Consider the following 24,315-nt stretch of genomic DNA (forward strand, 5'->3'; position numbering starts at 1 on the left):
GGTGCCTGTGTGGCATTCTCTCTTGGTGGACCCTCCTCTAGTCCAAGGCGCTGTCCACTAGCTGGCGGGGTGCCTCTTTCTCATCATGTCTTAGGAGGGAGGAAGTTGGTTCTAACCCAAAATGAGCCATTCTGCCTATCTCAGCCCCTTCATTTCCAGCCACCACCCCCTTGAGAGCCTCTTTACTGGCCTTCTGTAAGGAGCCACCTGCACCCTTAACACGTGGGCCACACCTCGGTCTGCCACCCCCCCCCCCCATGTCTCACAGCATTCTAAGGGACAGCCTCCCCCCCTTTGGTCTTCCAGGCAAAAGCCTCTTAAAATAAGGCAGACAGCCTCACCTCTGACCAAATGGAACATCCCAGAAGACCAATTTACTCTCTTACACACTCATTTACTAACCCACTGGGCCACAAAGGGGTGGCCTTTGAGCTCTGACTTCTATTTTTTTTTTTTTTAAATATTTTAATGTTTTATAATTAAAGGAGCCCCAGGTCAAAGAGTGTCTCAAACCCTGATGTGCTGAGTGGGCACAAGTGTCTGTCATTCACTCCAGTTAGGAGAACTTGGGGAGGGGCTTCCAGTGGCGCGGGGGCAGTCACCTTCAGAGACCTTTCCCAGAGGAAGCTGTAAGACTTAGGGGATACACAGCCCCAACACCAGGATGGAGGAGGCAGGCTGGTGACCACAGAGGGGAGTGTGGATGACAGGGGAAGCAGGAGTGGAGGGCCATGGCATCCTTATAAGGGTTCCCACAGCTGGCAGGAACCCCCTCTTCCAAGTCACTCCAGAGACCTTCACATTTATAAAAACCGCAGATTTATTCAGCGAGGGCCCGTGTCCACGAAGCTAAGGTGTGGAAGTTGGAGGGCCTATTTTTCCTCTTCTCCTTCCCCTGACTTCATCTTCCCAGAGGGCAAAAATGGTCTGGACCCTGAAATCCTAACCCAAATAAAAAAACCACAAAACTGAGGTTCCAAAAATGTTAAAGAATCTTAATTCCTCATAGAAAAGGGGGAGGGGCCAAGGCAAAAGGGGAGATGTTCCTGGGATGAGAGAAATCCCTCCCACCTGCTGGGATACCTCCCCTGTTACACAGCTGCTTCCAATGGGATAAGCCTGGGGTTACAGCATTTAAAAACTCCACACCCCATTTTATCAAAACCAAAGAGGAAAAAAAATTTCCTTTCCCCCCAAAACCCAAATATATATATATATATATATATATTTTTTTTTTTTTTTCTTTAAAAAAAAAAATCCAAGGCATTAAAGCGTTAAAGTGAATCCAGAACAAGGGAAGGTGAGATCCCTCCTTCCTTCCTCACTGTGGGGTTACCAGTACATCCCCAGCAGAGGAACCAGCCCCAAGGGGATGGCAGAGGGGAAGGACCAAAGGGTACAAAGGGGCAGGACCTCCTTAGCCAATCAGCAGCCAGCATGGGTGTGGCCATGGCACCAGGAAGCCACACCCAGTGGGGGGAGAATGCCTTCTGGTGGACTGTCAAGATGAGGCAGGGGAAGCAGGCGCCAGCGGGAAGCGCGCAAGGAGAAATGGGTCTTCTGGCTCCCCGTGGTCAAGGCGAACCCCGCTTCCTCAGCTCCTGGACAAAGGCTGGAAGGAAGGAGGAGGAGGAGAATTCAGGCCGGTCCCGGGCCCTCCCCTTCCAAGGCAGGCTCCTCCGCGGACAGACACAAGGCCCTTGGAAATGCAGCATTAGAGCAGAGGCGCCTCACCTTCGATGATTTCCTCTTTCATCTTCTGCAGCTCCTTCCGCACCTCTTCCAGAAGCTCCTGAAAAACAATCAAGAGGGGACCTGGACTCGCAGAAGCAGTGAACCTCCTCTCTCATCTCAACTTTTCTCAAGTTGTTTAACAATTCTTTTGTGTGTGCTTGTTCCCGTATATGCACGCGCTTGAGAGAATTAGTTCACTTCTTTTACCAATGGAGGTTCTGCTGATGGAGCTCAAGTTGTCAAGACGGGCACAGCATCTTTATCTGCTGAGCCATCATAACGGCCCATCTTATTGCAGGGACAGGGATGGAACCTAGGGCATCTTAAATGCTACCTAAGCATACTACCACAGAGCCACACCCCAGCCCCTCACTGGGGGATTCTAGGCAGATGCTCTACCACTGAGCCACACCCCAGCCCCTCACTGGGGGATTCTAGGCAGGGGCTCTACCACTGAGCCACACCCCAGCCCCTCACTGGGGGATTCTAGGCAGGGGCTCCACCACTGAGCCACACCCCAGCCCCTCACCGGGGGATTCTAGGTAGGGGCTCTACCACTGAGCCACACCCCAGCCCCTCACTGGGGGATTCTAGGCACTTTTCTGCTGAGCAAAGTTCCCCTTCTCCCTTTCTTTTTGACTGAAAAGACAGAGGAAGCCGATTCACAACCCTTCTCACCCTCATCCTCTGACACAGTTGTCAAGGTCACAAAATGATGGGGATGTTCTATAGAAGAGTTCTAGATCTTTGGGGCCAGCAGGACCGTACTGGAGCGCATCCAGTAAGAAGCTTGCCAGATGTACAGTCTCCTGCCAACTCTGACTAGAGACGGATAGCTGGAGCCACTGAGCTGAGTGAGGATTGTGGGTACTCAGCAGGAACGAGGGATAGACGGCATGGCCTGCTTAGGCTCTGTCCTTCCGGACCCACCCACCATCTCCCTTTCTCAGACTAGAAGACTGAGGTTTCTAAGCCTTCTCTGGATCCATTCTGGACCCAGGTCTGTCACTCTGGGCATATGACAGCTGCTGCCCCAGGCTACCTGCTTCACCCTCTCCAAGTCAGAGTCATCCCCGGAGCTGGGGGTAGAGGGGTGGGCCTCGGAGGTAGTCACAGAAGATGATGACTTCATCCTGGAAGAGTTGGCGTGGAACAGGGATAAGGTTAGAGAGGGGCACTGCCTCCCCTTTTCCTGGTCCAGAGGTTACATTATATTCCCCCTTGCACAAGAGAAAAGTTCAACACTTTTGAGGGGCCGATTCCCAATACTGATGGTCTACCTTGGCAAGGTTGTGCTGTTCTTCTCCCAGGGTCTCCGCACAGATTCTGGGTGTATGGGGGAACAACAGATCAGAAAGATCGAGACAAGCACTGCCCCCCCACCAAAAGATACAGCCACCCAACCCACCAGGTCAAAGAACTATTTTAGAAAACTACAATCCCCAGTATTATTTTCACAGGTTTCCCATGCAAGTATGCTTTCAAAGCAAGAACAATGCATCCTGGGATTTGTAGTTTCTATGGCTACACAGGGCTGTCACTCACCACTCTGGGCGGGGACTCGGGCCTCTGGCTCCTCCTGCTGGCGGTAAATAAAAGTATCATAAACCACCCTTTCCAAGCCAATGTTCATCCTCCAGGTCCAAAGCCAGAACAACCCTGTCACACCTCCTCCCTGCCCTAGGGTACATATAAGGAATATAGAGCAGGAAGAGCCCCCGACTTACACTGGCTGAGTCGTCTTTGGGGGGCTTCTCTCCAACCTGTGTGGCTTTCCTTCTGCGGAGGGGCAAGCAAGAACAAGCTACAGTTCACGGTCCATCTCTCAACAGCACCCCTCCCCACTGCTCAATTCCAGGATTGAGAAGTTAAAGACGGGGCCTGGCTCAGTAGACACAGGTGCTTGCCACCAAGCCAGATCACCCAATTTAATCCCAAGGACCCATGTAGTTCAAAGTAGAGAACTAAATCCTGCAGATTATCCTCTAATCTCCAAATATGTGCCCACACATATAAACACACACACACACACACACACACACACACACACACACACACACACACTGAATAAATGTAATTTTTTTTTCTTTTTTTAAAAAGAGGCAGACATATCTTGGTGACTTCAAAGCTAGCCTGGTCTACATAGTGACTCAGAAAACAAAAATAAGAACAGGATGGCATAAGCCTGTAATCCCAGCATTGAGAGGCAGAGGCAGGAGAATCATTCGAAGTTCCAGCCCAGCCAGGGCTGAGAACAGCAACAACACCCACAAAAATCCAGTTTAGGGCCAGTGAGATGGTTCAGTGAGTAAGGGTGCTTGCTGCCAAGCCCGACAACATGAGCTCAGTTCCTAGAACCCACACCGTGAAAGCAGAGAAAAGACTCCTCCCAGGTGCCAAGGGCAAACTCATACATACGATGAATAAAAATAAATTTAAACTATTTTTTTTCTTTTTTGGTTTTGCAAGACAGGGTTTCCCTGTGTAGCTTTGCGCCTTTCCTGGAACTCACTTGGTAGCCCAGGCTGGCCTCGAACTCACAGAGATCCGCCTGGCTCTGCCTCCCAAGTGCTGGGATTAAAGGCATGCACCGCCACCACCGCCCAGCAAATGTAAACTTTTTATAAAAATAAAAAAATATTAAAAATCCAGCTTAAAGATTACTTCTCTAGAATTTGGAAGGGTCCCCCATAATTCCCACGTCCAGAAGTGGTAAGAACTATAAGGGTGAGAAGGTTTCAAGATCAGCAAGCTGAGATTCTTAAGAATCTGTTTCCAGAACATTCAAGTGGAATCGCCTAGGGTCCTAACACTGAGAGTCAGGACATGTTACAGTCTGTGAGCCACCTCAGAGGACGACATTCTCCAGCACTGTGTCCCAGACATGGCTGTCACCATTAGGTTGGACTGCCACCTGAAGGCACAGAAGCTGGGTGCAGGTATGCCACCCCAGCACTCAGAAGGCTGAGAGGCCGGACGATCAGGGTTTAGCCTGGGCTAGACATGAGAAGAGAGGAGAGGGAAGGCGCGCCATGGGCACTCCAGAAGCCTAGCCCCCAAAACTGCCATGAGTGGCTGACTCCTGAGGGCCCCAGGCTCACCTCCGGGCCAGCATGGCGTTCATCTCTTCCATAAGCCCCCCGCCAGTGCTTCGAGTACCCTCAGCTTTGGGGGCCAAGGGCCCCCCAGAGGCCTCCTCCTGCTGAAGGGATGAAAAAGGGGGGATGGCTTTAAAGGCAGGCCAGGTGACCTCCCAGGCCTCTTGTGACACCTTTGGGGGACTCTGACCACCCCCCATTGTCCCCTCAGGGCTTCATCTCCCAGACACTCACCTTGCTCACTTTCCTGAGTTTGGCTCCAGCAATGGCAGCAGCCAGGCCTGGGGCCCCGGAACCCCCACCACTGGGGCCCTGTGCTGTAGGGAGTGGGGGTGCAGGGGGCGGGGCTCCCCCTGCTCCATGACCTGCAGCTGATACCCCTGAGGGGGGAAGACCCGGGGGTGGAGGGGGACCTGGAGGAGGGGGAGGTCCTGGAGGTGGAGGTGGACCTCCCGCTGGGGGAGCAGGGGGGCCTCCTGCAATAAACACACAGAGAACGATATTGCTGAGAGAGAAGCCTTCTTCTTTATCCGGCCTCCCCAACCTGGTCCTTCAGGGAGGTCCCGGTGACCCAGAGGTTGAGCCATCACCTGCGTTAGAGACCCGGCGCTCCACGTGCTCAGGCTGCCTGTGCAGGGGAAAGGAAGCTGCCTTCAGTACCCAGACCAAGCTACTAGCCACGGGGCCAGAAGCCTCTGGTTCCTCTCTCAGGGGTCACCAGCGAGGCCAGCGGCTCCCTTCCACATCTGCCTTCCAAGGGCCCAGGGAAGGAGGGTTGAGAACAAGGGGCAGGAGGCACCCATGGGGGCTGGGCGCAAGCAAGCCTTCTTCTCAACTGTCCCACAAGCTGATTGTCAGGTAGTCAAGGGTCTCAGAAAGCTGTGGAACCCGGGTGCGGAGTCCCAGGCGCTGGAATGGTGCATTCTCTTATCAGGTCCTTGGGGGTGGGGGGGTGGTAGTTTTTCTTCCTCTATTGAGACAGGGCCTCACTGTGTAGCCTCGGCTGGCCTGGAACTTACTCTGTAGACCAGGGTGGACTCTAACTTGCAGATGTGCCCGCCTCTACCTTTCATTGACTGTTTGGAATTAAAGGTATGCTCCAACAAATCCAGCAAGGGGTTATTTTACTATAACAGGGTCCCATACTGATTTCATACGGAATTCACTACGTAGCCCAGGCTAGCCTTAAACTCTCTGCAATCCTCCTGCCTCCGTATCCTGTGTACTGATGACAGACAGGTGTGAGCTGCCCTGCCGGCCCAGCTTTGTAGTATGCTTCTTGAACTCCGGGAGCTTGGGGAGTGGTGTCTGAATGCTGTTTGCTTCTAGACCCTTGGACCTTGGACCTTTCTAGAAGGTGAAAGCTGGCAGGGTTCTGAACTCCAGGAGCTATGAGACTCCCTAAAGGGAGGGAGGGTCCCCACCTTTTCTGTTGCTCCTGGTCCTCTGGGGAGGGGCCATTCTGTGCAGACCAGGCAGGGGGTGCTGGGGCCAGGGGAGGCCCACCTCCTGGAAGGTGAAGGGAAACCACAGTGAGAATGTGGGAGCCCTCCCCTCCCCTCATGACGATGCCATCCCACTGAACCAGAGGCCCTGACATCCCTCCATAGGGGGTAGCACACAGGAAAGACAGCAAGGAGCAGCCTCCCTGGGCCTGAGGTGCTGAGAGCTGGGTGATCTGGGGACACAGAAATGCCACTAGTCGCTAGGCCATGCAGGCTGGAAATCTGCAGGAACAATCATTTTTCCAGCCCCGAGGGAACAAACACAGGCCTGCACCTCTTATTATACTTCTCCATACACACACAATGGGCGAGCCATTCCATTAGTACTGACAAGGCCCTGCGAAGCCAACACCTCAGTCACTGGGCAGTTTTCAATCTACAAACAGCAGAGCATTGCCAGGAGGATCTCTGTGAGTTCCAAGACGGCTAGGGCTCTGCAGAGAAGCCCTGTCTCAAAACAAAGAAATAAATAGGAAAGCCGACTCCTGTGGGGTAAGGCAGCTGCTGCTGAGCCTGGAGACCTGAGTTCAGGCCTGGCCCACACGGTGGGAGAGAGAACAGACTCCCACCCGCTGTCCTCTCTCTCCTGCACAAACACCAGAGCCCAGTGTGCACACACCAAATGGATTAATGTAATTTAAAAACGAGAAAGAAGTAGATACAGCACACGGAGACTTTAGTATGAACTGGGATGGTACCCAGGGTCTGGCACATACTGGGCAAGCCTGTACCACCGAGCCTTCACCATAGCATGCTACCTGTGGACTTTTACACCAAATCAGGCTATGTTGCCCAGGCTGGCTCAGAACTCTCCATCCGCCTCACCTCAAAAGCTCATATTACAAGGATGTGCCACCGTGACCAACACAAGGAGCATGGTGGAGGCTGGACAGACAGACATCTTGGTCCAGCGTGCATGGCCACAGGAACATGCTATCCCCCTGGGCACACACCGGGCATGGACAATTCTCACGGGAGTTTTCCATGATGTCCATGGGTTAGCTGACTTACAGAGAGGTAGACCCAAGCCCCCAAGTGCAGGATGGGAGCTTCAGGCTTCCCAGCACTGCTGAGGGGTCCCTTCTATGCACCCCAACCCCCATTTAAAAAGAATTAAGTGTAGGAGTGCTTTGAACTACACATGTGCCTAGTCCCCACAAAAGCCAGAAGATGTCAGACATCAGGGACTGTGAGCCTCTCTCCACATGGGTGCTGAGAACCAAACTCAGGACCTCTGGAAAAGCAGTAAATGCTTGCAAGCACTGAACCATCTCTCCAGACCCCCAACAAGTGCACGCACACACATGTGCACGTATACACACACACACATACTTTTTTTAAAAGATAATCTTATGTAGCTCAGGCTGGTCTCAGCCTTGCTGTGTAGCTGAGGATGGCCTTAATCTCATCATCCTCCACCCGCCAAGCACTGGAGTGACAGGTGTGGTACCAGGCCTAGTTTTTTTTTGGAAGCCGAGGATCGAACCCAGGGCCTTGCGCTTGCTAGGCGAGCGCTCTACCACTGAGCTAAATCTCCAGCACCAGGCCTAGTTTATGCAGTGCCGGGGACTGGGGTCAGAGCTTCAAGCACGCTAGGTGAGCTCTCTACATACAGATGGCTGTTCCCAGTCTGATTTTACTGACTTATTTATTCATGACGGGGTCTCGCTAAGTCATCCAGGCTGGCCTGGGACTTGTTACAATCCTCCTGCCTCAGCCTCCCAAGTGCAAGGATTGAAAGTGTGAGCCCCAACACCATCCCACCCGCCCATCTAACCTTCCAAGGCCTCTAGGGCGCTGGCCATGCCGGCTGCAAACTGCGCTGCGTCCTCCTTGCTGCCGAAGTTGAGGCCCCAGACCTGACGGGCATCCCGCCATTGATGGAAGATGGGAGTGGCCTGATTGTACTTGACACCCCGGATGATGGCACAGTTGATAACCACCTACAAAAGGGAACGGGTAGGTGAAGGGTGACGTGTGCTCGGTGGCAAGGAGACAGACAGACAGGGGGACAGAGGACAGAGGGAGGGAGCCTGCACCTGCTGGTCCGGCTGCATCTTGCGGCCAACGACTCGGAAGGAGTTGGCAGTGGGGTTGTGGTAGATCTGGACTCGGCTGAAGGCCTGGGGACCGGTGCCAGCGGGAAGCCATCGCTTATTACTGTCATCATAGACCATCACGGTAGCCCGGCTGGAACAGATGACCGTTTCACTGCAAGGAGAGAGCAGAGGGGCCGGTCACACTCACCATGTGGGTCTCCCCACGGCATGACAAGAACGGAGGGAGACAGAGAGATGGCGACGGCGGATTCAGACACCCTCCCCAGAGGCCCAGACGGCGTGGGACACCAGGAGAGGGTGACACACAGCAAGAAGATATTAAAGGGAGAAAAATCAGAAGACAAAGCATGGCCCGGAGAGATAGCTCAGCTGATTAAAAAAAGATGCCAGACACCAAACTGATGATCCAAGCACAATCTCCTGGATCCATACAGAAAAAGCAGAAAGCTGATTGCACATAGGTCCCCCAGTGAAGGGCTGGGGTGTGGCTCAATGGTAGAGCCCCTGCCTAGAATCCCCCAGTAAGGGGCTGGAGTGTGGCTCAGTGGTAGAACCCCTGCCTAGAATCCCCCAGTGAAGGGCTGGGGTGTGGCTCAATGGTAGAGCCCCTGCCTAGAATCCCCCAGTAAGGGGCTGGAGTGTGGCTCAGTGGTAGAACCCCTGCCTAGAATCCCCCAGTGAGGGGCTGGGGGTATGGTTCAGTGGTAGAGGCCCTGCCTAGAATCCCCCAGTGAGGGGCTGGGGTGTGGCTCAGTGGGAGAGCCCCTGCCTAGAATCCCCTAGTGAGGGGCTGGGGTGTGGCTCAGTGGTAGAGCCCCTGCCTAGAATCCCCCAGTGAGGGGCTGGGGTGTGGCTCAGTGGTAGAGCCCCTGCCTAGAATCCCCCAGTGAGGGGCTGGGGTGTGGCTCAATGTTAGAATGCTCAAGCTTGCCCAGCTTGCTCAAGGCCCTTGGTTAGATCCACAGTACTATTTAAAAAAAAAAAAGATACAGACTGACAGATGAGCACACTGTGGGGAAGAGATGAACAGACAGGCTGAACACAGGAAGAGGCAGAAAAAAAAGATAAGGTAGGGCTCAGAAGGCTTGAGTTGAGGACCAGGCAGCTTACTCAGGGTCCTGGGCTCAGCCTCTAGAGCCTTAATCCAAAGTGAGTACAAGGTGACTAGAGAAGGCAGAGATGCCGGGACTAGCAGACAGCCAAGAAGTGAGGTAAGAACAGCCCCAGGCTGGCCTCGGTTTCTCTGTCTCTACCACGTCTCCAACCCTGCCTCTGCTCTGGGCTCAGGTCAGATGAGGAAGCTGAGGTTGGAGGGCAGGAAGTGTGAGGAAAGATTCCAGGACCCTGGTGAGCTTCCCCAGAGGCTGCTTTTACTGGCCACCTGGTCCTTCTGGCTCCCCGGGGCACACACAGCCATTTGGCTTACATTCCTGGCTGCAGTCACACCCTGTGGCTGGGGATGGAGACACAGCGGTGTCCCAGACAGATCTCCCTGCCACCAGTGTGTTCCAGTGCCGGGACAGACCTGTGCTGGCACAGCAGAGCCTCAGAGTTAAGGAACACCTCGGAGCAGCTGAAGCCTGGAGGCCAGGCAGAGCTGAGGAGAGCCACTGGCTGACAGGGCAAAACGCCGCACAGATTTGGAGTCGGACACCACAGACCTAGGTCTGACCCCCCCCCCCCCCACCGAAGCCTTCTTCCACATGACCCAGAGAGCTCATCCCCCATACCTGTCACTTAGGGAAGACATGATGGGCCCTCCTTCCCTCCCTCCCAAAGTAGGAGGAATGAGTCTAATTACTTAAAAGGACTGGAACAGTACCTAGTATACACTGAGCACTCTGTCACTCAGAAAGCACTGGGGTACTGAGTGCTCGGTCACTGTCAGCACTGGGGCACCATGTACTCAACCAGTACTAGGGTGCCCTGAACATCTCCCTCACACAAGACTCCCCCCCCAAAAAAAACCTGCCCTCCTGGAAGGTCCAGTTCTCCTCCAGGGCAGGCACTAAGGCTCCAGACAGGAAGTAACTTGGCCAAGGTCACACACAGACAGGGGAAGTGGGGGGGAGCTAAGGCCCCAACCCCCACCAGACAGGGGAAGTGGGGGGAGCTCACCCCACCCCCACTAGGCTTTTTCCTGAAAAGAAGAAGTTTGTGGTTTCCAGGGGAGAGAAACTGTACCCCACAATGGCTGGGCTGGGGTCTGGGGTGTGTCGCTATGCATCAAGAGGTCAGCAGGGAAAGCCCCTTGGCAGGCAGGCCCCTGCACTGCAGACTGAGCCTGGCACCCCAACCTTGCATGTACGTTGCTCCTCTATCACAAGGCCTTTAGCTGGGCCCATGCCTCCAGCCTTCCCGAGACCCTCACTCGGTTCCCACCCACGGCAACCCTGCAGGATGGATGCTGCTCTTCCAGGGTGCCGCACTGAGGGCCCAGAGAAGTGAGTATCCCACTCACAGTCACACAGCCCCGCAGTGGCAGAGGAGGCTGCTAAGCCAGATGGCTCCCAGGTCCCAGTCTTAACCACAGAGCTGTGGGTTCTCCCCACACCTCAGGCATCATTTGAAACAAGCAAAGCTTCAGGGGCTGTTTCTGCTTTAGGCACCCTTGGCAGGGCAGGGTTAAAGCCTCACCCACACCTGCCACCCACACCCAGGGCAGGCTCTGGCCAGATGCCCAGGGTGTCACTGCCCCACCCAGGTGCACTTTGGCCTCCCAGGTGGTCCTGCCCTGTCTGCCATGGCTCCGGTCTTCTGGTCCAGAGAGGACACTGCCGGCTGCCTGACCCTGGGCTCCATCCCACCCTCAACTAGGCTTTAGAGAAGGACCCTGTTAAGACCCAATCTCAGAGTGTCCCCGGTGGCTCCAAGGCTGGTGAGGTCGCCTGTTCTCACTGCTGTATCCCTTCCAGTTGGCCCTCTCTGCTTGCACATCCCAGCTCTGCCTAGATGTCTTCCCTTCCCAGAAGCCCTCCACCTCATCTGCACACCTCAGCAATCCTTCCTGCTCCACAATCTTTAGAGACACCCTTGTAACTTAAGCTCATGATAAAACAAAAACCAGAACTGGCCTCAGCTGGATGGGGCCAGAGCCCATCATCATCCTAGCACTCAGGGGGCAGAGGCAAGGGGGAAATCTCAAGTTTGAGGCCAGCCTGGGGCTACACAGTTCGACCCTGCCTGGAATAAACGTCAAACTAGGGCTGGTGATTGATGGTGCTTGCCCCCAAGCCTCGGGCCTCGAGTTTGATCCTGGAAACACACACTGGAGGAAGAGAAGAAGGGACTCCACAAGCTGTCCTCTGACCATCACACACCTGAAATCAAACTAAATGATCTTTAAAAAAATCCTCAAAACAGAAAAGGTTAAGAAAGAGTAAACCGGGTCAAAAGCGTGAAAGCTTGGAAGTGTCCCCCCCCCACACACACCTTGTCACCTGAGAAGCTGCCTGTGTCAGCCACCACCTTTTTTTAAAACAGCACCCCTTTGAACCACACTCCTTCACACTCCTTCATACTTTGCCTTTTTAAAAACTATCAACCCCACTGTTTTCTCATCTTTCAATGAGGTTAGCAGTCAAGGAGCACAGGGTTCCAATGGGAGCCTCCCCACATGCTGGGTGATCTTTGCCAAGCGTCTTCACCTCTCTGTGCCTGCGTTTCAGCATCTGTCAGAGGCTAGGCCTCAGTCTAGACCATCAGTTTGCTGAGTGCTGTGGGTTCCAAAGCCTGGGACAGCATCACCGGTGACCCTCAAATGTCAGCGGCGATTGTTGAGTCTGCGCTTTACAACTGCTGAGTACTCCTGAGTGCTGAGTACCATGCTAGAGGTTCTTGGGATGCAGAGAGGGAGCCAAAGGGATCCTTGGGGACCCAATGTTTCAGCAGAGGAAATAAAAGAGGGTAACTATTCCAGGCTAGAGAGCATATGCCTGTGGCCTTGTACTTGGGAGGCAAAGCAGGAGGATCTCTGTAGGCTTGAAGCCAGCCTGGGCTACATGTCGAGACCCTGTGTCAACTGTCCCAAAAAGGAGCTGAAATGGAAAATCCCCACAGGAGGGACACACATGTGACCCCAACGACCTGAGATCGACCCCCAGAACCCACACGGTAGATGGAGGGAGAGACCCGACTCCTACGGCTGTCTTCTGAACTCCACATCCCTCACACACGCCCATCCTCACCAAAATAAATACATGCAAAAACAAACAACTTATTTTTTCTAAGAAAAGAAAATCAACAGAAAATTTCCACAGCCAGGACCTCGGCAGGGATGGGGGTGGCAGGGTGAGTGACCCCCATTTCTTTAGGGTCTCTTCTCTCCCAGGCGGCCAGTTCCAGACCCACCCTCCCTCTGGGTCGCTTCACTTCTGGAGCCTCAGTCTCCAGCCACTCACTGAGTCTGTTGTAAGGAGAAAAGGGGTCAACAGAGGCCTGAACCCACAACCCTGCACTGACACCCCCACCTTTGGCAGCTTCGAGTCCTAAGAAGGAGGGGATGGAGGGGACCCAGCAGGCACCTTCCTCTTTGAGCCTGGCTCTTCCCTTCGCTGCCCGCAACCCCCAGGCCTTACCTCACCAGCTCCTTGTACCATGACACTTGACACACACACACACACACACACACACACACACACACACACGCACTCATCCTGAAGCAGGCTTGCAGACAAGTCAAATTCTGTCTATGGAGTTTTGGGGGGGGTTCATTTTACCCCATCCGGTGGGCCTCGGTTTCTCCTAAGTGAACAGGAAGGCAAAGGTGCTTGCTTAGGTGGTTGGCTTATTGAAACCTGCTCAGTGTAGTCCAGGCTGACCTAGAACTTACTCGGTAGCCCAGGCTGGCCTCAAACTTGCTATGTATCGGAGTTTGAGGGAAAAATGTTCTTTAATAGTTTAATAGTGAATGTGTTATTTGTACAAAAACAAAACACTCCCCACCACAAATGGTCCTATTTTTCTTTTCTATACCACCACTAGACTTAAACAGTCCTGGGCACAAATTCAAACGTTACCACCTCCAAACTGCTTGACTCTATAGATTTATTTTTGAGACAGGGACTCAGGAGCCCAAGCTGGCCTCCAAGTGGCAGCTCCAAGTGCTACTGTTACAAGCATGAGTCACCACACTGTACTCCCAAACTGTTAAAACTTTAACAGGCCATTTCCTTAATGTCTCTGTGGCTCAGTTTTACTACCTATAAAATGGGGGCAAGACCAGGACACACGCTTGGACTAGCATCATACTTAGCTGTGGTGGAGGTTTAAACGGAATCAGACCCGTATTACAGCGCCTGGTACAAAGATGTGTGACTGAACCAGCCCTGTCATTTCAAAATAAAATAACAGTCGCTGCTTCTGTTATTATTGCAAGAGGAAAGGAATGAACCCAAATGCTTTCAGAACGCTGTCTGCCCAAGAGCCTTCAGACCTCTGACCCCTTCTCTGCCTTCCCAGCTCCCGGATGCAGCAGACACTCGACAAATATTTGTCAAACTGGGAGAAAAAGGACCACATCTTGTAATTTTCCATCTCAACTACCTCCTTTCCCACTGCCCCAGGCCTGTCCCCAGACAAACCAGTCCGCCCCTTTCCCCAACACCGCACAAGAACCTCTGAGGACCCCATGGCTTCTCGGTTTCAGGGCCTCAGTTTACCCAGCTGGGAAAAGGGGATGGGTCTCTCACTCTCTCTTTTAACCCTAGCTGTCCTAGGATTAAAGTAACACAGCCCAGCAAGTGACCAAGGACAAGGGAGACCCTCTCTTAAGAGGGTGGGGGACCCGGTCCACTTGTGGCCACCCTCAGGGGAGGGAGGTTTGTCCCAGGCCACAGCCAGTCGGGGAGGTGAGGGGGGCGGGCTGCAGGAGGACGGGGCTGGGGGTGAGGGCGCAGGGGGCCGGCCTAGACGTTGCTCCTGCCCTTTTACGGTCTCAGCGAGTGAGGCGGCACTAACTCGGACATCCGCCATCCGCCTTCCACCGGGCCTGGGACCGGAAACGGGTGGGGGAGGGGCAGGGCTGGGGGCAGCAGGAGAGGAGAGTGGGGGGGCGGGTGGAGAAATAGACCCCTTTCGGGGGACAGCACTCCCAGGGGGGAGGGAAGGACAGGCAGGAAGTCTTCAGGATGTCTCCATGTCCCCTTCCAGCTCCAGATCCCAACACTCCCACATGCCAAGGGACAGACGAGTGCGGGAGGGAGGGGTCCTCGCTCGGGGTCCTGGAGAGGAATGTCACCCTGATGTCAGAGGGCAGGAGTGGAGGACGTGCACACGGGGTTAAGCCCAAACTGTCCCCAGGAGACTCCTCCTCTAGCCAGGGGCTTTGGGGCAGGAAGTGCCTGCCAAAGTGGAGGAAGGGAGATAGTATTGTCAAGATGTAGCCCCAAGGGAGAGATTATGGGGGGGCCGAGGGGAGGCCTCTGCCGGCCCAGCCCCGCCCTCAGGTGAGCCCAGGAGTTCAGGGCAGGCCCAGGGAAGACATTAATTAAAAAAAAAAAAAAAAAAAAAAAAGATCCCTAGGTCCCCCTCACCCCCAGGATTAAACTCCTGAGAAGAGAGCTGGAAGAAGCTGGCAAGCCTGGGTCCCTGAGGGAGAAGGCTGTGACCTTGACGCTTTCCAGCGCCCCCTCCTCCAATCCCACGGCTTGGGGAAGGGGGTGCACCGGGCCACACCGAGCCCAGGGGGAGGGGCCCTGATGTGGGGAAAGCAGCTGGCCCACAATGCTCACTGGGGGCCCGCCCCCCACACCAGCTGTCTCGACAGGTGAGTCGGGAAGACAAAGGCCCCCTCCCCCAGCTGCCGCGCCCCCTCCCTCCCGGGCCACCAGGTTGGGGGGGAGGCCCAGAGCCGCCCTCTGGCCCGGGAGTCGCCCCAGGCCTGGAGTGCTCCCGGGCCCTAGGACCCAGCCTGGGAACCCAGGGGGACAGGAGTCCCACCCAGACCCTCCAGGCCCTGTGGATCAGACTCCCGAAACCCTCTCCGCAGGAGAACCTCCGTGTCCCTCAAATTTAGAGGCATCAAGACGTACCCCCAAAGTTAAGGACCGCGGTCCAGCGCCCCAGACGCAGGGGTCCGAAGACCCGAGGCTCAGAGTTTCAGAGCTGGGCTTCTCAAGCCAGCCTCCCACTACCTCCTCCCCAAGACCTGGATTGGAGTTTGGGGCGGTAACTCTGAGCCCCGCTTAAACCGGATGCTTCCACCTATCTGCCAACTCGGAGGTGCTCCCCCAAAAGTCTTCAGGTTCTAAGTCCCGGAGCGCCCCTAAACCTGAAAGCCACCAGGAGAACCTCAGCCGGCGCCGCCTCAAGCCTTTGGGGAGTAGTGCGGAGAAATGGGGTGCCGATATTTACAGATCGCTCCAGGAGGCATCGGCTCAGACTTGGGACGCAGAAGCCCGATGTCCCCCTAAATGCAGCCCTGAACGAGCCGGGGCGGGGGAGGGGGACAAAGGCGGGGCGCGGAGCCGGCGCCCGGCTGGAACCGGGCTGGGGGGTTCGGGGCTCACCTCATGGCTGCGCGGAGGGCGGGCGGCGCGCCCACGGGGAGTGCTCCCGGGGCGCCCCTGGTTGGAAGTGCAAGGGTGCGGGGCTGGCTCCAGGTTCTGCTCAGTCTCTCTCGGGGTCCCGCCCCATAGAGTCCAGCTTCCTGGGGAGAACGTGGACCGGGCCGGGGCGGGTCCTCGCGCGCCTCCTCCCTCTGCTGCTCTGATGGACTGAGGTCCCTGGTGATGGAAAGCGGGGTGTAGAGTCCGGACCTCTCCGGCGCACCCCCTCGGCCGGCAGCACCGACGCGGTTACTCTCACTACTGTACTCTCTTTGCTACATTTCGTTCCAAAATTCCACTCCCCGCACCCACAATGCCCCGCGCCTTAAAGGGGCCGTGAACACCTCCAGGCGGGGGATGGAGAGCGTTTAAAAAGCAACGCGGAACCTTCGGCTTCCGCAATTGCACGCCTACCCCAGCCTGGTGGCGTGGGGGTGCACCCTGGGCCTCACCCCCGAGTTGGACGGGGAAGCGTGGTGGAAGAGAAGGGGCCTTTCTTTGATCTCTAGCCGTCTCCACTATTGAATTCTTAGGTAGAGATCTGCGGGTGCAGGTTCTCGCGTCCTACTCGCTCCGTGGACTTCTGCCCAGTTTTTTGGGGAGGAGGGGGGACGGGGAGGCCCTCTGGTTAAGCAAGGGATCTCATCAATTTCCACCTTTAAGTAACACTTCGGCACGTCCGGCGTTCCCCGGGTCGCGCTTCTGAGGCCGGGCCCCACCCTCTCCGCCCCCCACCCTCGGGGGGAAGGTGTGGAGGAAGTGAGCGAGGGGGCGCGGCGGGGCCGCTGACTCACCGCAGCCGGGTCGCGGCTGGGGTGGGGGCGGGGGTGAAGGTGGGGATGGACTGGGAGCGCAGGGTAGGGGTGGGACCCCTAACCCGCTCCCCACTGCTGCCCAGCTACGACTTGGTGTCCGCCCACGGAAGACAGTGGGATGGTCCCAGCAACCCCGTAAGCTCAGGGGCCCGGAGACTCTCCTTGGGGCCCCCTCCCCCAGCACACCCGGGCTGAGTGGAGCCCAGACACCCTCCCAGGCTTCCGCAGCGAGTCCCATAGGCCCCGCCCAGAGTTACATCATCGTCATCATATGGACACGCCCCTCCCGTAGAGCTCCACCTGGCAGGGTGAAAGGCGTTAACCCTAGGGAAGCACCAGTTCCTGCTTTACAATTCGGGAAACTGAGGCATGGAGGTAGGGAATGGGTTTAACCTACGATCGTCTTGTTTGGGTCCCCCAAGACTCGCGGAGAATCAGCCCACGTGGCCTTTAGCCAGTCCGTCTCCTGGATGCTCACTCCCTGCTGGCCTTCACCTGCGAGAACCTCTTCGTTCACGCCCAACTCTGCTGATTCTGAGCTGAAACTAGCTATGGCGCCACAAACCAGGAGGCTGAGGCAGGGGAATCGCGAGTGTGAGGTCAACCTGGGTTATAGAGTGACTTCCAAGTAATATTTAAGAACAAAAACGGGGGGTGGAGTGGGGATGGCTCAGCAGTTAAAAAACACTTGCTAGTCTCCCAGAGGACGCAAGTTCAAGTCTCAGCACGAGACTCACAACTGCCTGTAATTCCAATTCCAGGGTATCCTTGGCCTCTGGCCTTCCAGGGCACTGCATTTATGTGCACACACACACACATAGTTAAAAATAATACATCTAAATCGTTTTAAAGTTAAAAACAAACAAAAAAACCACGATTAGGCCAGGCTTACATCTTTAACCCTAGCACCCAGGAGGCAGAGGCAAGCAGATCTCAGTGAATAAGAGGTTGGCCTGGTCTACATAGTGAGTTCCTGGTCAGCCAGGGCTACACAAAGGGACTCTGTCTGAAAAATGAACAATAACAGCAAAACAAAAAAACTTGAGTAATCCAATCCCCCCCCCCATTCATCTAGAGCAGGGGTTCTCAACCTTCCTAATGCTTCAATCCTTTAATACAGTTCCTCATGTTGTGACCCCCAACTATAAAATCATCTTAATTGCTACTTCATAACTGTAATCTTGCTATTGTTATGAGTCGTAATGTAAATATCTGTGTCTCCCAATGATCTTAGGCGACCCTAATGGGGTTGCAACCTTGTAGGTTGAAAACCACTGATCTAGGTTATAGTTCTGTGAACCTCCCAGGCTGTGAGCACTGGGACATAACAGATTTTATCCTCTTCTGGGTTCTCAAAGAGGCCAAGCTGGAGTAACAGTTAAAGCTGAGGGAGACCCGCTTGCATGCGAGTCTGCCCATCGTGAAATGGGAAGGGTAAAAAGCTCTGTACCACCGGCACTATAGCAAGAGCTAGCAACTTTTCCTCTAAAAGTCTCATTAACAGGGCTGGAGAGACAGCTCGCACTGTGAAGTGCCCTTTCTGACTGGGTTGGGGTCCCCAGTACCCATGTAGGTCTCTTAACCCCCCAGCCCTGAGGCAGCGGAACATGGAAGGTCCCCGTGCATCACTAGCTAACTGAATCAGTGAACTCCAGGTTTGGAGAGATCCTGTCTCTAAAATAAGGCCAAAAAAAAAAAAAAAAAAAAAAAAAAACAATCAAGAAGACGGTCCTGAAGTTGAGCTCTAAGCACATACACAGAGCACACGGGCACCCACATGGACAGGTGCACACAAAAAGTCCCAATGGAAATATTTTAAACGTAGCAGACATAGTCTTGGTTCATTCATGTGTGTGTGTTTGTGTGTATGTGCGTGCAGCACTTTTGGGAGATACAATACAAGCCTTTTGCACCCTAAACAAGATCTACCGCTCAGACACTTGCTCAGCCCTCATGCCCCTTCTTTGTTTTTTGTTTGTTTGTTTGTTTGTTTGTTTTGTTGTTTTTCTTTTTAATTATTTTTATTTTATGTGCATTGGTATTTTGCGTGTATGTATGTCTGTGAGAAGGTGTCAGATCTTGGAGTTACAGTCATGCTCTGCCACATGGGTGCTGGGAATTGAACCCAGGTCCTCGGGGGAGAACAGCCAGTGCTCTTAACCACTGAGCCATCTCTCCAGCCCTGTTTGTTTTTCGAGGCAGGGTTTCTCTGTGTAGTTTTGATGCCTGTCCTGGAACTCACTCTGTAGCCCAGGCTGGCCTCGAACTCACAGAGATCCACCTGTCTCTGCCTCCCGAGTGCTGGGATTAAAGGCGTGCACCATCGCCACCTGGCTCTTACAACACTTCTAAAATATAAAAACAGATGGCTCAATGGGTAAACACACTTGCTGCCGAGCCTAAGGATGTGAGTCCAGTTCCTGGGACCGACATGGTGGGAGGAGAGAACTGACTCGCTCCCACGTGTTGTCCTCTGACCTCCACTGTGTGGCTTCCAGGTTGCCAGACTCCGGTTGTCAGTCTTGGTGGCATCTGCTGAGCCATCTACCCAGCCCAAGATTTGATAAAAAGTAAATTAACATCAGGTGAATCTCTTTGGTCATTTTCTTCCCTGTATTGTTTCCTTGTGGCTCTACTTTGTAGTGGACTTGTTTGCTGTCCCCCAAACAGGGCAGTCGGCCCAGTGGACGGGGCTGGCTCCCAGCGATGAACAGGGTCTGATGATACAGCATTTGCTCACTGCACGTTTGCTGACCAGAGACTAAGCAAATCACTTTTTGTTTTGTTTCTGAGATAGGGTTTCTCTGTGTAGTCCTGGCTATCCTGGAACTCGCTCTGTAGCCCAGGCCTCGAACTCAGAGATCCGCCTGCCTCTGCCTCTTGAGTGCTGGGATTAAAGGCACACACTAATTTTTAATTTAATTAACTGATTTATCGAGTGTATGCACAGGCGTGTGTGCTGATATTGCACCTGCTCCCTTGTGGAGCTCAGAGCGGGTGTCAGATCCCGCGGAGCTGGAGTTACAGGCATTTGCAGGATGTCTGCTTGCATGGATCCTAAATCAGTCATCATTCATAATGGTGTAGTGAGCGCTCCTAACCGTGAGCCTCTGCGCCCCGCCCCCAGCCCCCGCCGGGTGGTCTTGAGCTCCTGATCTGATCGTCGTCGCCTCGATCCTGGGAGTGCCGATGCCATCATACCTGGCAACAAACAACTTTTTATATAAGAAAACGTGGAGGTGGAGGAGGCAGCACATGCCTGTGAGCTCAGCACCTGAGAGGCCGAGGCGGGAAGACTCTCCTGGACTACATGCTCAAAACAAAGATGTAAGTAAGGGGCTGCTGGAGAGATGGCTCAGTGAGGAAGAGAACTCACTGCTCTTGCAGAGGAATTCGGTTCGGTTCCTAGCATCCTACCGCTTCACAAGGCTCTCTGTAAATCCCGTCGGAAGGGATCTGATGCCCTCTTCTGGCCTCTGCCGGCACACGTGCAATGCATGTGGATCAATGCAGGCAAAACATTCATAGACCGAAAAATAAATGAATGAATGAATGAAAGGGAAGCGCGGGGAAGGTTTAAAAAAAGAAAGAAAGAAAGAAAAAAGAAGCGAAGAAAGGGACCCAACGAGATGGCCCCGCAGATAATGGAGCTTGCTGCTAATCCTGAGGACCTGAGTTCAATCCCCAGACCCGACTCCTGAAAGTTGCCCTCTAACACCCAAGTGTATGCCATGGCATGTGCTTGCACACACACATAAACACAAAATAAATAGTAATAATTAAAAAAAAAAACAAGGGAAGGGGGATGCATTTGGAATTGCTTTATTGATTAAAAATTTCAGATATTCAGATCTTACTACCTCCTTGTAGAACAGGTTAAAAAAAAGGTAGAAATGCTGTTACACATTGATCTCTTAAGACCTGTCTCACTTTAAATATTAAGGAGGAGAAAAAGAACTATGCTCGGCTGGGTTTTTTTTGTTTTTTTTGTTTTGTTTTTTTTTTTTTTTTGGTGTTGGGTGATGGTGGAGTTCCCCCTCATGAGACTCTTGTGAGGGGAAGTCAGAGAAGGGGAAATGAAGGATCTAGGTTCCTCCACGGCTGGCCTTCCTTCCTCTGCCTCTTAGGGTAGGGAAGCACAGGTTTTCCCCGGAGCTGTGCAGATGGTCCCAGAGGACGGCCACGGGTTCAAGTCAAGGGTGCCGTGGGTTCCGCACCATCTCACCTCTTCTGTAAGACAACGTGGGAGAGGGTGAAGCCGCCTGTCAGCAACCCCCTCAGCCTTCTAGAAGCCTCCCCCTACCTCGGTTTTGTCTTTCTTTTTAAAAATTTTTAAAAAAATTAATTTTTAAGCGTACAAGTGTTTTGCCCACATGCATGTACACATATGCATGTATACATATGTATGCATGTATACATATACATGTACATGTCCCTGCAGGACAGAGGCAGATGAAGTGCCAGTGCTGAGCAAAGGTGGCTAAAAGCTCTGGCCCTCTCCTGGATCTGGACTTTTAGCTATATGTCCCCCCACACAAACAGTGATTGGCTGAGGATCCCAGGACAGGTCCCCGGGAGTGTCATTCACATCCCATGTACATTTCATGTGTGCAGAGGCCGGAGAGGGCAGCAGATGCCTTCCCCTTCTTCCTTCCTTCCTTCCTTTCTTTTTTTTAAACAGGGTCACATGTCTTCCAGGGTGACTTCAACTGCCTCCCCAAAGTTCCTCACTCGGGAGCGCTAGAATCACAGCTGTCATCCCCAGGTCCTCTGGAAGAGCAGTAAGTGACCCATCTTCTCAGCCCTTCAGTTGCTGTTTTTGAAGCACAGAGCATTGAACCGAGGGCCTTGTACATACATTCTACCACTGATCCATATGGCCCTTTATTTTATTTATTGGTTTGTTTTTGTTTTTTTTTTTTTTTTGAGATAAGGTCTCACTGTGTACCCCTAGTTGTCCTGGAACTTGCTCTGTAGCTCAGGCTGGCCTTGAACTCCAGGGATTTACCTGCCTCTGCCTCCCGAGTGCTGGGATTAAAGGCATGGGCCACCATGCCTGCCTTAAATTTAAAAACAACAACAACATGTAAAGGGCTGTGAGGCGACTCATCAGGCAAACACACTTTCCTCCAAGCCCAATGATCTGAGTTCAGTTCTTAGGACCCTCATGAGGGAAGGAGAGAACTGACTCCGGGGGTCGTCCTCTGACTGCCATAACAGCAACATGCCCCCGTATACACACTCACCACCCCCCACATTAATGAAAGGGTAAAACTTACAAAACTTAACAACAGCAACACAGGTCTGGGCTGGGGCTAGGGCCTGAGCTTGGTGTCCTTGCCAGAGTGGCAGGGGTGTGGCGGGCAGGCAGGGGTGTAGGATAGGTTGGGGATAGACCCAAAGAGACAGTCCCTTACCTCCTGACATTCCTCTGGGGTATGACGGAGCTTAGAGTATGCTTCAGCAATGACAGTGGCCCTGGAGAGCAAAGGGACGCTCTAAAGAGACCTGGTCCTGTCGCCCTGAGCCATCCCGCCTTGCCCCAACTCACTTGCTATGCAGCCCTGCTCCGGGAGGCAAGCCCGGTATGTCCTCTGACGCCAGGGTCCTGAAAACCGTGTTTAGGCATGGGGGTTCCTGGGCAGAAGAATACAGCTCTGAGGAGGGAGTGAGTGGAGAGCCCGTACTTACCAACTACCCCTCCCATGGGCCATTAGATGACTGCTCACCAGCAACTTTGTGGCTCAGGGCTGCGTCCAAAGCCATCTCCTTCCTGATGGTTTCCTCACAAGGTCTGGGGGCCCCTGGGAAGCAGACCACCATGCAAGTCATGTTATCCAGACTTCCCTGGAGAAGGTAAAGAAAAAGAGTCTGGTGGGAGCGTCAAAAGCCTTCCCAGGGTTCTACCCACGCCTTTGAGAGCATGGCTTTCCCAACGATCCTGCTGTTGGGACAGCCCCTCGCCAATCTGACTACCTCACCCAAGCTCTCTCTCCCATTTGGACCCATCTCTTGGACCATGCCCTTTACGGGTCCTACCACGCTTTAGTAAAGAAAACAGCCACGGGCCAGCAAGATGGTTCAGTGGGCAAAGACGTTTGCCACCAAGCCTGACAACCTGAATTTGATCCCTGGGACCCGTATGATGGAAGGAGAGCACTGTTCTCTGACCTACACACGTGATGTGGTATGAACACGCACACGAAATACATTAAAATGTAATAAATTAAATAAGTGAAATTAAAAAAAAAAAAGCCAGCCCAAAGCCTTTTAAATTCTTCCTATTATTTAGGGGACTCTTCCTGTTTCGGACACATCTCAGGACTGACTTGAAATCCTAGCTCCAACTCCATTCCTAGAAGCCACGCCCCTTCTCTTAAATCCCTCCCACTTATCTATCAGTCCCTTTCTAAGCTCCATCATGGTTCAAAACATCCTTGCTCTGGACACCAAGACACTCACACCCACTAGCTCGGCCCCACCCCTAATCATCGAAGCCTCTCCTCCCCACATGCAGTGGCCCCAGGACCTTGCACAGACACGTGTCCAACAGCTGCGCACAGAGTTGCTCCGGGGCCAATCCCAGACGGAGACGCGACGCCACCAGCCCCGCCAAGTCCGCACCAGACAGAGTGTCCCACACGCCATCGGAGGCCAGGAGCACGAACTCGTCCTCGGCCTGGCGTGCCAGCGCAGCCACCTCGGGCTCGGCGGACACGAGCTGCAGTTCAGGAGGCCGCCCGGGTGCCTGCTTGTAGGCGAAGTCGCCTAGGGCTCGCGACACGGCCAGGGAGCCCTCAATACGCCGGCGACGGACGGTGCCACCAGCATCGTGGATGCGCTCGCGTTCCCGAGGCCGGTGGGGACGGTGGTCCTCGGTGCAGAAAGCCATGGAGCCCGAGCGGCTTAGCAGCGCGCGCGAGTCCCCGCAGTGCGCCAGGTAGAGGAAGCGCGGGGACACGAGCAGGGCCACGGCCGTCGAGCCGCCGGGGTCGCTGCGGGGCCAGAGCGCGCGCAGATGCGCGTCTGCGCGGAGGAAGGCGCTACGCAGAGCCTGGCGCACCTCCTCCGGCTCCCGGGGCGCGGGACCCAGCTCCCCCAGCACGTGACCTGGGAGGTGGCGCGCTCCGAAGCGCGCGGCCCGCGCTCCGCCATGGCCATCAAGGACTGCGAAAAAAGCCCAGCCCGACGGCAGGCCGGGCAAAGCCAGCCGAGCGCAGTGCGCGTCCTCCATGCGCGTGCGCCAGCCCTGCACCGCGCTCGCCCCGAAACGCAAGCCGGGTGCGGCTGCCGCACCCCCGTGTAGCCTCTGCGAGCATCGGGGCGCAGCCAAGAGACCCCCAGGCTCGCCGGGGACCCTGCGCTCCACCTCTACCTCCTGCTTCGCTGTCTCTTGAGCTCGAGGGGACCACCCGAGACGCTCCAGCAGTCGGGCAAAGGCCGCCATCCTCCTGCCGCGGGGTCAAGAAGGTTCCATCCTCTCACCGCCTTCGTCCCGTCCCCCTCCCACCCCACCCCCCACACCTCCCCTAATCTCTCTTCTGTGAGACTTTAAA

General features: G+C 54.4%; 2 protein-coding genes across 13 annotated transcripts; both read right to left on the reverse strand.

The window, feature by feature from the left end:
• Positions 1-1,227: 1,227 nt before the first annotated feature.
• LOC118581187 (vasodilator stimulated phosphoprotein) lies at positions 1,228-16,987 on the reverse strand. 6 transcript variants are annotated; one of them, XM_036183170.1, is made up of 14 exons: positions 16,739-16,987; positions 15,906-16,121; positions 8,377-8,548; positions 8,115-8,280; positions 6,257-6,341; positions 5,423-5,460; positions 5,067-5,308; positions 4,836-4,936; positions 3,462-3,513; positions 3,280-3,316; positions 3,015-3,060; positions 2,777-2,867; positions 1,735-1,792; positions 1,228-1,612 (listed from the first exon to the last, which is right to left on the reverse strand). In XM_036183170.1, exons 2-14 carry the CDS (start codon positions 15,908-15,910, stop codon positions 1,575-1,577), a joined length of 1,131 nt encoding a protein of 376 aa, XP_036039063.1. In that variant the 5' UTR covers positions 15,911-16,121; positions 16,739-16,987; the 3' UTR covers positions 1,228-1,574. The 6 variants fall into 6 exon arrangements, with proteins under 6 accessions (XP_036039063.1, XP_036039071.1, XP_036039097.1 ...); XM_036183178.1 differs by lacking the exon at positions 16,739-16,987 and adding an exon at positions 16,397-16,697; XM_036183204.1 differs by lacking the exon at positions 16,739-16,987 and having other exon boundaries at positions 3,280-3,313; positions 4,836-4,933; positions 15,906-16,299.
• A 2,923-nt stretch (positions 16,988-19,910) lies between these two features.
• On the reverse strand, positions 19,911-24,248 carry Ppm1n (protein phosphatase, Mg2+/Mn2+ dependent 1N (putative)). 7 transcript variants are annotated; one of them, XM_036183073.1, is made up of 5 exons: positions 23,289-24,246; positions 22,489-22,606; positions 22,311-22,416; positions 22,177-22,237; positions 19,911-19,960 (listed from the first exon to the last, which is right to left on the reverse strand). In XM_036183073.1, the coding sequence occupies exons 1-5, from the start codon at positions 24,204-24,206 to the stop codon at positions 19,955-19,957; spliced, it is 1,209 nt and encodes a 402-aa protein (XP_036038966.1). In that variant the 5' UTR covers positions 24,207-24,246; the 3' UTR covers positions 19,911-19,954. The 7 variants fall into 7 exon arrangements, with proteins under 7 accessions (XP_036038966.1, XP_036038949.1, XP_036038958.1 ...); XM_036183056.1 differs by lacking the exon at positions 19,911-19,960 and adding an exon at positions 20,575-20,989 and having other exon boundaries at positions 22,177-22,257; XM_036183065.1 differs by lacking the exon at positions 19,911-19,960 and adding an exon at positions 20,575-20,989 and having other exon boundaries at positions 23,289-24,244.
• Between the last annotated feature and the right edge of the window lie 67 nt (positions 24,249-24,315).

Source organism: Onychomys torridus, chromosome 1, assembly GCF_903995425.1.
Source record: "Onychomys torridus chromosome 1, mOncTor1.1, whole genome shotgun sequence".
Lineage (NCBI taxonomy): Eukaryota > Metazoa > Chordata > Mammalia > Rodentia > Cricetidae > Onychomys > Onychomys torridus.